Source organism: Gossypium arboreum, chromosome 10 (genome assembly GCF_025698485.1).
Source record: "Gossypium arboreum isolate Shixiya-1 chromosome 10, ASM2569848v2, whole genome shotgun sequence".
Classification (NCBI taxonomy): Eukaryota; Viridiplantae; Streptophyta; class Magnoliopsida; order Malvales; family Malvaceae; genus Gossypium; species Gossypium arboreum.
The window spans coordinates 41498609-41509904 of record NC_069079.1 but is presented as its reverse complement, the minus strand read 5'-3'; the positions used below and the strand labels follow the sequence as shown (position 1 = coordinate 41509904).

The window sequence follows — 11296 nt, the reverse complement described above, 5'->3', positions numbered from 1 at the left end:
GCATGCTTGTTATTTAAACATGTATATCACCAATCAATCATCACATATCTATGATTTTACTTAAGTATAATCTCCATTTCATCATTTTAAAGCACAACATGTTAGCCGATTTTTCCCCTTAGCATCTAAGCCACATGCATGCTCATTTGTTTGGCTCAACTTCACCTATCTTCCATTTTTCATCAAAAGAACATGAAACAACAACCATTTCCTTCATTTTAATTCATGACTAAATGCTCACAACACAACTAAAAATCAAAATATACTTTAAGAGTTAAGGTAGAATCAAGAAGAACTCATGAACCTCAAAATAGAAGCAAGGTACCAAGAACTTACCTTCAATTTTCCTCCTCCAAATGACCGAATACTCAAGAGCTTTCTCCCCTCCTTTCTCTTCTCTAACTTTCAGCTATGATGAACAAAGATGGACAAAACTTTGTTCTTTTTACCCCTTTTTCTTTTAATAAAACTTCATATTTCATCCATTTAATTCTTTAATACAAAAGACATGAAATTCTTATCATGAAACATTTACCTAACCCATTATCATGAAACATTTACCTAACACATTATCATGGAACATTTACCTAACCTATTATCAATTTGTATCAATTTTTACCATAAATTATGGATATCAAGTGTACATTTTGTCTACAACAACATGATGGTTGGCCACTTCATGTAAAATGGGAGGTTTGTCATGCAAATCCTCCTATTTTGCACTCCTATTTATTTGGCCACTTCAATTTAGCCTATAGCATTTTCAAACATTTTCACATAGGTCCTATTTCATAATTTCACCCCCTTTTTGTTATGGAACAAAAATTAACTAAAATTGTCGGGTTCTATCTTAAGTTTGGGCTTTCTAGAGGCCCACTAACATAATTAAACCTATGCCAACATTCACAGGATTCCCGAAAATTGGGGCGTTACATTTGGGATATAAAATTTGTCTCCATATGCTTTCCCTTCCTTTTAATGGATGCTTGATAAAGTTTCACTAAATACTCAGGCGTACGACAGGTACATGACCAATGCCCCTTCATACCACATCGGTAACATATATTCTCAACAATCTTTGAAGGATTATTTTGACCACTTATTTCTTGTCTTTCATTGTTATTCTTTTTCTGGTAGTTAAAAGTATCATTGTTATGTCCACCATGATAACGATTACTAATACGTCCTCGACCACATCCCCCACTACATCAACGACCACGGCCACGACTTCTATATTTTCTATTTTCATAATTATTGTGTACTGCTACATTCACTTGAGGGAATGGTGCAAAATCAGTGGACGAATTCCATGATTTTTCATCAATAGCTCATTATTTTGTTCAGCCACCAAAAGGCATGAAATCAATTCAGAATATCTTTTAAAACCTGTTTCACGGTATTGCTGCTACAGGAGCACATTAATAGCGTGAAAGGTTGAAAATGTTTTCTCTAACAGGTCCTCATCAGTTATGTTTTCTCCACATAATTTTAGTTGAGAACTAATTTTGAAAAGTTCTAAATTGTATTCACTTACAGGATTAAAATCTTGCAACCGTAAATGCATCCAATCATAACGAGCTTTAGGGAGTATCACAGTTTTCTGATGGTCAAATCGTTCTTTCAAATTTTTCCACAATTCAAGAGGGTCTTTCACAGTGAGATATTCCACTTTTAATTCTTCATGCAGATGATGACGGATGAAAATCATTGATTTTGTCTTGTCTTGATTAGATGCTTCTTTATCTGCTAATATAGTATTTCCTAGACCTTTAGCATCTAGGTGAATTTCAGCATTTAACACCCATGACAAATAATTCTTGCCTAAGATGTCTAAGGCCGCAAATTCAAGTTTGGCAAGATTTGACATTATAATCACTTGAATCAAAATAAAAAATATTAGTAAAATAATAAGTATTCTCAATCGTAAAATAATTCAATTATATATACCAAATTTGCTAAATAATAATATGTATGTCAAATATTGGCATAAAGAGGAATAGTCATAATAACAACTTAACACAAATTACATTAATTGAAATTTCTTTTAAAAAACATGTATATTATCATTATTAGATTTTAGTTGTAAAAATAAATGTGTGAGTGTTATCCAAAGCAAATATTTCATCTAGAAAATAAAATAAAAGAATTATGAAAATATGTATACCGTATATAGTTTAATGGGAGTTATACGGGCAAATTATATAAAGTCGAAATGACGTGAACTTCACTATGAACTCATAGAAGCTTGTGCTGATAACGTGTTATAAAAAAATTAATAAAACAATAAAAAAAAAGTGGATGAAAATACAAGAGAAATTTTTATTGTCGTATTTTCACTTACAAGGTGCTATTTATAAGCTCCTTTACATTCAATTACATTTAGGCTCCGTTCTTCGGAAAATGATTTCTGGAAAATGATTTATTTTTCTGGAAAAGCAAATATTTTCTGGTGTTTGGATGAATCTGTAAAATATTTTCTATTGTTTGGTAGATTTCTTAAAATATTTCATAAAAATTGTTTTCAACTAAACAAACATACATTTGAGATTTTCTTATTTTTCATTGTTTAATTGAATTTATTTTTATCTATAATTTTATATTTTACATTGTTTTTGCATATATTAAAAATATTATGTTAATTAAATATGTATGTTTAATAATATTGAAAAATATAATATTTTAAATATTTTTAAAATAAAAATAAAATTTATTATCAATATAATAATATTAAGCTTGATTTAAGTTAATTTATATATAAAAATAAAATTATATATAGATGAGTTCTTTTCTCGGAAAATGACTTATTTTACCTTGACCTATAAGTCATTTTCCGTTGACCAAACTATTTCAGTAAAACAAACACAGGAAAATACAGAAAATATTTTCATTAAAATCTTTCACATGTAAATAAAGGGACCCATAATGAACTAATTTAATGATCTCCTAATTATAAATGAAGTAAAAAGTTTTATTACTTTAATATGCTTAGGGGTTATAAACATCCATTTAATTTACAACAAAATTATCGAATTCTTTAATATATTCTTTAAATAGCATTTCAATTAGAGGAAATTAATATTTCCTCTTATATTACATTTTGCTCAAATTATTATTTTTATAACAATTAACTGTTCCTTTTGTTTTTTTTTTCGTATTTTAATAATTAAAAAACCCTTAATTTTCTTGTTTCTTTTCCTATCACTTCAATTAAAGAGAAGCCTAGTTGCTTACCACTCTTCCACAATTCCATTTTATTTATTTAAAAGAAGATATGAAATTATTTTATTTGAGAAGTACATTATTTTATCATTAAAATACGATATTATAAGCTTCAACAGTTTTATAGTAAACAATAATAAAAAGAAGAGAAGCAAAACGATGACAAATTAGTAAAATGCTAATCTTACATTTCATCATTTAAATAATAAAATTTTGTATTCCAATTAAATGAACCAAATAAAATAATGTAACATATTCGATAATGCGTTAAGTAATTTTACATTCTAATAATATTATTATCAGAGATAATCCTACACTTAATGAATCAAATTATTTTAAGGGATGTTTGATTTAAATAATGTCACATTCCTAGGACATTTGATTCATCATACATTTCTGGGACTATTAAAACATTTTCCCGATTTGGATTTCAAAATTATCTTACATTCATAATAATGCAAAGACTCTACAAAATAACAGATAATCTCAATGGTACATCTTCTTTTAAGTAATCTTACATTCTCATAGTAATATAAAATTTTTATTTTGTTAGTGTCAATTATAATTGTGAACTTCAACAGCAATTGCAACATAAAAGAAAAGTTATATTATAACTTATGTTATTTAATTGGAATGTTTTGATGAAATATATTGATATTTAAAGAACACCTTTGATGTGCGAGAATTAGAGGTGTGCATGGGTTGGTGACCGGCTACCGCCCAAAGCCCGTTCGAAAAATGGGAGGGTTTGGGTAAAAATATAGGCTCGAAAAACGGGCTTAGACAAAAAATGAGGCCCGTTTAGAAAATGGGAAGATTTTTTTTTGCCTGGGCCCGGGCCCGGCCCCGCCCGATTTTAATATTAAATTATTTTAAAATTTTTTATTTTAATTTTAAATAACTTTAGTACTTGTACTTTACTTTTTTGTTGTTTTGATGTTATTTTGATATTGTAAAACTTTTGTTATTAATATAATTTAATTCTTAATTTAGTTTTAATTTGTTTCAATTTTTCAATTTTAATATAATTACTTTTTATTATATTTTAAATTTACGTATTATTTTAATAATTATTTTAGTCCCATTATTTATTTATTTTTTGTTTTAATATTTGTTTTTATGTTTTAAATGTATTTGATTTATTATATTTTAAAGTTTTTTATTTAATAAAAAAGAAAAAAAAATTAATATGATCGGGCCGGGCTCGAGCCTACCATTTTTTTCTCGGGCCGAGCTTGAACAAATTTTTAGGCCCATATTTCGGGCCGGGATATGCTCGGACCTTGAAAACGGGCCAAAAATTTTTATGGACCTAACCCGGCCCGGCCCATGCACACCTCTAGCGAGAATCAAAGCAAATCAAAATTCCCAATATTTGATATTCAAGGATATATTGAGGGATATCCGAATCCGCTATTTGATTCAACCTCCCTAGTGAATATTATAATATGTAAAATGCATCTTGGATATTCGCCATTAGCTATTTATTTTTTTAATTTTGATATATTAAAATTTCTAGTCTCATAATTGTATTTGAATTATTTGTAGTTTATTTAGATGTGGTTTTGAGGAGGATCACCAACCAAATTAGAAAACAAACACACCTAAGTTGATTTTTTTTTTGGATAAATTTTTAAAAATGAGAATGTTGAAGTTTGCGTTTGAAATTTAAAGGAAAATGTTACGTCTGGCAATTAAACCTGTGAGGAAGCCTAAAATACTCTCACAAAATCAAGACCTAATTATTTACTTGTCTCGACTCCTGAAAATCAAAGGTTGAAGTTAAGATTTGTTATTTCATTACAGTCCTTTAAAACATTTACAGATAAATCAATATATTATCGACTCAACCTTATTTGTAAAATAAAATAATTTTTGGTATTTTTATAAGGCATAATGAAAATTTTAATCTTTAATATTTTTTTGTCAACTGATCTTTATTTTTTAGTTAGATTTTGTTGCACGACAAAAATTAAAAGTTTCTAAAATCCTAACCATATTAAAACTTGTGCATTGAATTAAAACAATCTTCTCTGAATATTTGTTATTCTCAAACTTTAATTTGCTTAGAGTGTTTATTTAAATTTTATAAATTGATTGCACAAAACGTAAAATTGTATTAATATTTAGTGAATATTAGTTTATCTCAAAGATTAAAAATTAATAAGACAAATTCTCTCAAAATATAGTATTTATTTTGGGAAATTTACACTAGATTTTGATTATCAACGTTTAAGTGGTATATGTTTGGCCTAGCTGATGGCTTGTATTTATAAAAAAAAAAAGCAAGAGTCTCTATTGAACAATGTATAAATAAATAATATTATTCAAATAGAAAAATAACATATATTCCCTAATTGGAATGCCTGGGGTGGCGGCAACCCCTTTTGGGAATTAGGATTACTGCCCTTACTACTTACACCGGCCTCCAAGCTTTATCTTTTGTATTGGGCATTAATTATATGTGTTTTTTTAAATTAACTCATATAATTTTATTAACCTAACAACTATTTTTCTATTTTTAAAAATATTTATTTATTTAAAATAAATTTAATTAACTTCTTAATTAAATTATTTTTAACCTAATTCTAATTCCGTTAAAGTCATGGCTAATTAATTTATTCAATAAGAAAGTATGACCATGTTGGCTAATTAATTTAATTTTACTTCAATTTCAATTACAATTAATTAAATAATAATTCAAATAAATGAATTTAATCTCTAAGTTATATGGCAAGAAAACACATTCACAACGGATAGTAATATATTTATATTATTTCGTAAATCTATCATTTTCGTTTATCGTATTAATTCAATTACAAACTGTTTAAAATTGCATCAAGCTAGCAAAAGGGCCAATTGAACATATATATTTAGGGCTCAATAATCTTGAGGATTTTTGTCTGTTAATTACATAATCTCACATCCTTTAAAGATACCTCTTAAGATGATATTTATATCATTGTTTTACTTTGGGGCTTGTAAGAGCCACAATATGAGGATGGGATTAAGCCTGAAAGCTCAGTTCAGTTCAAATGGTCGATTCCCCCCTTGCGCGTGATATTAGGTTAGAGTTTAGTTTTGCTTTTTTAATTTTTTTAATTTATTTTATTTTAACTATTTTAGTAAAACAAGGATACTTGATTTTCTAACTAAATTAGATTTTCAACTTAATCAAATATTCTTTTCTAGTTATTTTTCCAATGTTATGTTTTTCTTTAGCTTTTTACAAAATTAACTTAAAAAGTTTAATTAATTATATAAATGACCCTTTTTTAATTAAACACATAAATAACTTAAAATTTACAGTGAAAGTTGGTGGATCCAAAAGTTTGGCGCCACCAACATGCCACGTCAACAACCGGGATGAAAAAATTAATTTTTTGGTGGAGCCATGTAGAATGGCGCCACCTATATAAATATCAGAAAAATACTATAATTTTGAAAAATGGAGGACTTTAAAAAATTTCCATTTTTGGTGGAGCCAAATAAATTAAAGCCACCAGTTTCCAATGAGATTTTTTTAAGTTTTCTAAAATTTTAAATATATTAAAACATGTTAAGTATAATTAATTTTAAATTTTTAATATATTTAAAATTGTAATATACTTAATATATATTTTTAATAGGTAAAGACAGGAAAGATTTTCTTAATATATTAAAATTTTAAAAATTTTAATTTTTTAAATATATTAAAATTTTAAATATGTTAAAGAAAATGTTGAGTATAACCAATTTTAAAATTTTAATATACTTAAAATATTTAAATATATTAAAATATATTAAAATTTTGAACATATTAAAAAAAAATTAAGTATTAACCAATTTTAAAATTTTAAAATATTTTTAAATAGGTAAAGACAAAAAAATCTCAATATATTTAAAATTTTAAAAGGAAAAAGGGTGAGTAACTTTGGAAATTGATTTAGCTCCACCAAAAAGGAAAACTTTTTAAAGTCCTTCTATTTTTTCAGAAATTGTAGTATTTCCCTTATATTTATATAGGTGACGTCATTTTATTAGGGTCCACCAAAAAATTAATTTTTTTATCCTGGTTGTTAACGTGGCATGTTGGTGGCACTAAACTCTTTGACTCTACCAACTTTTACTATAGATTTTAGGTCATTTACGTGTTTAATTTAAGAAACGAGTCATTTATATAATTAATTAAATTTTTTAGGTTAATTTTATAAAAAAACCTTTTTTTAGGATCACTCAAATTTCCGTATCTTTTGCCTTTTCTTTCGAGAGCTCTTTGCTTTCTCAAAGCCTTTTTTTTTCTGTTTTAATTGAGTGTTTAATTGGTTTGTTATTCTTTATTTTCTATTTTCCTATAATTGATAAAAGTGTTTGTTGAATCTTGGAGGATATGTGAATCCATGAAATATCCTTAAGTGGTTATCACATCTCAAGCAACAATTTCAAGTTTCTAACCCTTGGTTGAACAACGATATTAAGGATATTATGGGTCATAATGATGCTGCCAGTTTTCTCGCCACCACTGCTGCTGTTATTCCTACCTCTATAGACGTTTTTGCAAGCTTTCCCTCCAATCACCCTGCGACCATTGTCGCGCATATTTCCCTCGCCTTGGCTTCTATCTCGATGATGCCCACTGTCTCGTATGCTAAACCATTCCTTGATATCTCTAAGATCAGTTTTTTTTTACAAGCACTGCCCCTGTGACCAGAGGAATGAAAACTAGAACCATTGCTAAACTCAGAGCCTCCATACAGTTCTATCAACGGCTTTTTGACAGGCTACGAACCAAGTTGCATAAATAATTCCTGTGTGTTTAATTTTGTTTACTGCATCCAGTTTAGTGCAAAGAATTGTCCACTTCCCTGTCACTCATTCTAAGCACTTTGTTAGTTTGCTGGCAGCTATTTCAAAATTTTATTTTTCACAATTTCAACGACTGAACAAAGCATTGGACAACATAAAAATAAAATGGTTAAATGCACAAATTAGCACCCAATCTTTTATGGGTTGCTCATATAAGGACCCAAATATTTGAAAATAGTCATATAAGGACTTAACCTTTACAAAAGTGCTCAACTGTTTTTCATGCACTTTAGCTCAGTTTGTAGTAAAAATTAGGTGAATGCTAAGTAAAAATTAGGTGAATATTAACATGTTTAGAATAAAACATATAACAATTGCATCAAATATTGTTTGAAAATAAAAGAAACCCTTATATAACCATTTTGAGAAGCCCTTATTTGGGCATTTTCAAAAAAATTGATCATTAGTTAAGTACTTTCGAAAAGGTTTGGCCCTTATTTGATTATTTTGAAAGGTTTGGCCTTCATTTAAGCACTCTTATAAATGTTAAGTCCTTATATTACCATTTTAAAAGGTTTAGTACTTATGTGAGCAATCATTAGAAGGTTAGACCCTATTTTAAGTATTCAGCCAAAGAAAATGGTAAAAATATGATGGTGATAATATAGAGAAATAGATCGGTAGCACAAAGACCTTGGGCTAAAGATGTTTTCAGAGCTGGGTTTCACGAATCAAGATTGATATTCTGATCATCCTTTGCTTCTCAATTGACTGGGCTAAAGATGAGTTTTTGCTAATCTATTCTCTGCTTGATAAAGTTTGTGATGATTGGTACAAAATGGTTAGGGGGGAGTAGCATTATGGTTCTTGGACTCAATTTATCTTCAATATATCCGATTCTTGTAAATCATTTTATTTTGTATATGAAGTGTTGAGTTTTATTACCAAGTTTTGTCAAAAATATTAAAGAGGAAAACGAATTTCAAAGCGATCGATATTGAAAACTAATACAAAACATAACATAAATTAATACCCAAATTATGGTTTATTACTTAAGTATTTATCTTTTCCATAAAAATCTGAATTGAAATCACAGTTATATATATATATATATATATAACATAAACTACCAGATGTAGCAGTGATTAATTATGATCCTGGGTCTGGGTAGCAACTGCATATGGAGGATCACAGACAACACCACTCCCTGCATGAGGATGACATGGTACTCCTACTCCTATTAGCTATCTTTCAATCTCTCGGTTGACTTCTTTTCCTACAGCATCAACCCCAAAAACAATAACAAAATAATGAAGCAAAAATGACCCAAAGGAGATATACAAGGCATTAAGAAACACGTTTTTTTAACATATGGTTTTAATAGAACTTACCAATTAAGTGTGTGTTTGTTGTGGTTGAAGATGGAGGCAAGAGTAGCGAAAGTGAGAGCAATAGTACAGATATAGAAAGCAGTGGAGAGATCTTAGGGGCCATGTTTTGCTGCTCAGAAACTGATTTCAGGACTTATATTATTTTGGTGGAGAATGAGGCCTTTGGTACTCAGTTTGATATTAATGGTTATAAATTCCAATGACAAAGCAAACAAGTTGGGTCCAATCTGTCTTTGTTGGAAAATTCCCAGCTGTTAATGTTTTTTAAATCAGTCTAATAAGTTAAGTTATTGATTTGTCGAATTGATCGGTCCAATTAATTTAATTAAAATTTATTAAAAATTTAAAAATATTTATTTTAACTATCTATTCATATTAATTTTTAATTTAATTAAATTAAAATTATTCTCTAAATTTATATTTTAACTAAATTCTTAATTTAAATAATCCAACCGATACATCGAAACAATGCAAGTTGTAATCTTGCTCACATTCTTAATATTCACCTTTTAAAAATTCAAAGTGGCTGTACCAATGATATGTGGCAGGTATTTAGTCTAAGAAAAAGCTAACGGTGGGTCGAAGTGACACTACTGAAAGTAGCGGTATTTTAATTCATACATCTACTTAAAACAATAAGATTCAATATGCCTTACTTCCTTACTCTTTATAATTTTATTTTAATTTTTATTTTAAAATTTAATTTGTCTACTTTTAAATTTAAAAATATTATTCAATTATTAATATTATTAAATTTATTATTTTTAAAATTTATTGATGTGATATTTTAAAATAAAAATTTATTTAATAGTAATATAATTTAAAAATAACATTATAATAAACTTTAATTTAATAAAATAATTTTAACAATATTAATAATTAAATATAAATTTTAAAATCTAAAAATAAAAATTAGATTTCTAAAAATAAAAAAATTTATGAGATTTAACATAAGTTTGGTAGTTGTCAAAATAGAATAGGTCCCACTCGGTACTCAATGATTAATATAGAATTAGAGCTTGCCGACTTCATCCTTCAACATCTAAGTATCAAATCATGGACAAATAGCTAAACAGTGTGGAACCTTAGCTGTTGGGATTTTTAAAACCGTAGGAAGAAATACACTTCTACCATGTTTATTTAAACTAAATTTGAATTGAAAGAAATTTATTTAAATATCATCATTTAAATAAGATTAAATTTACATTGTTTATAAAAAATACGCATTTACTTTAATTTTTATAAAATTTAACCCTAAATCCTAAAAATAAAAATTTCATTGTAATAAATTTTATGTTAACTCAAAAAATCAATTAAATATTCATGTTAATAGAAAATGTAACTTATCCTATTCACTCTTAAATTTTGTTGACGAGACTAATGAAACTCTTTTTTGAAATTGATATTGACCTAGTAATATTCCAAATCGACAAATATTAACAAATTATAAAATGTTTGAAATATTATAAAATATTAAGCATTATTAAGCATTATGATATAATTATAAATATAGTAAGATATCATCAAATTTGCAAAAAAAATTAAAATTAAAATTTATATAAATATTTAAAAATATTTATACATTGTGAAAATTTTCTAAAAATATAAAAAATCTCAAATTTGTTATAAAATAAATAGACAAATAGTAAAGAATAAAGAAAATAATAGAGCAAAAGAGAGAGCGTATTTTCTTAATAAATAAGAAGTATAAATGAATTAGAGATCTACTTTTAATGACTATTAGAATTTAAAGTATATCAAAACTTATCTTAATCTTGATGGACATCCACTTATACGATATTCATAACACTCCCCCTTAAATGTCTATTTGTAGATAATGTATCTCGTTAAAACCTTACTAAGATAAAAACCTGGTAGGAAAAAAATTCCTAGTGAAGGAA

At 27.0% G+C, this 11296-nt stretch overlaps 1 protein-coding gene and 1 long non-coding RNA gene across 2 annotated transcripts; both read right to left on the bottom strand.

The window, feature by feature from the left end:
* Positions 1–1270: 1270 nt before the first annotated feature.
* Positions 1271–1867, bottom strand: LOC108465309 (uncharacterized). Its single transcript, XM_017765631.1, has 2 exons — positions 1535–1867; positions 1271–1405 (listed from the first exon to the last, which is right to left on the bottom strand). The coding sequence occupies exons 1-2, from the start codon at positions 1865–1867 to the stop codon at positions 1271–1273; spliced, it is 468 nt and encodes a 155-aa protein (XP_017621120.1).
* Positions 1868–9001: 7134 nt separating this feature from the next.
* LOC128282371 (uncharacterized) lies at positions 9002–9638 on the bottom strand. Its single transcript, XR_008272628.1, has 2 exons — positions 9396–9638; positions 9002–9280 (listed from the first exon to the last, which is right to left on the bottom strand). It is a non-coding gene; the product is annotated as an uncharacterized LOC128282371 (long non-coding RNA).
* Between the last annotated feature and the right edge of the window lie 1658 nt (positions 9639–11296).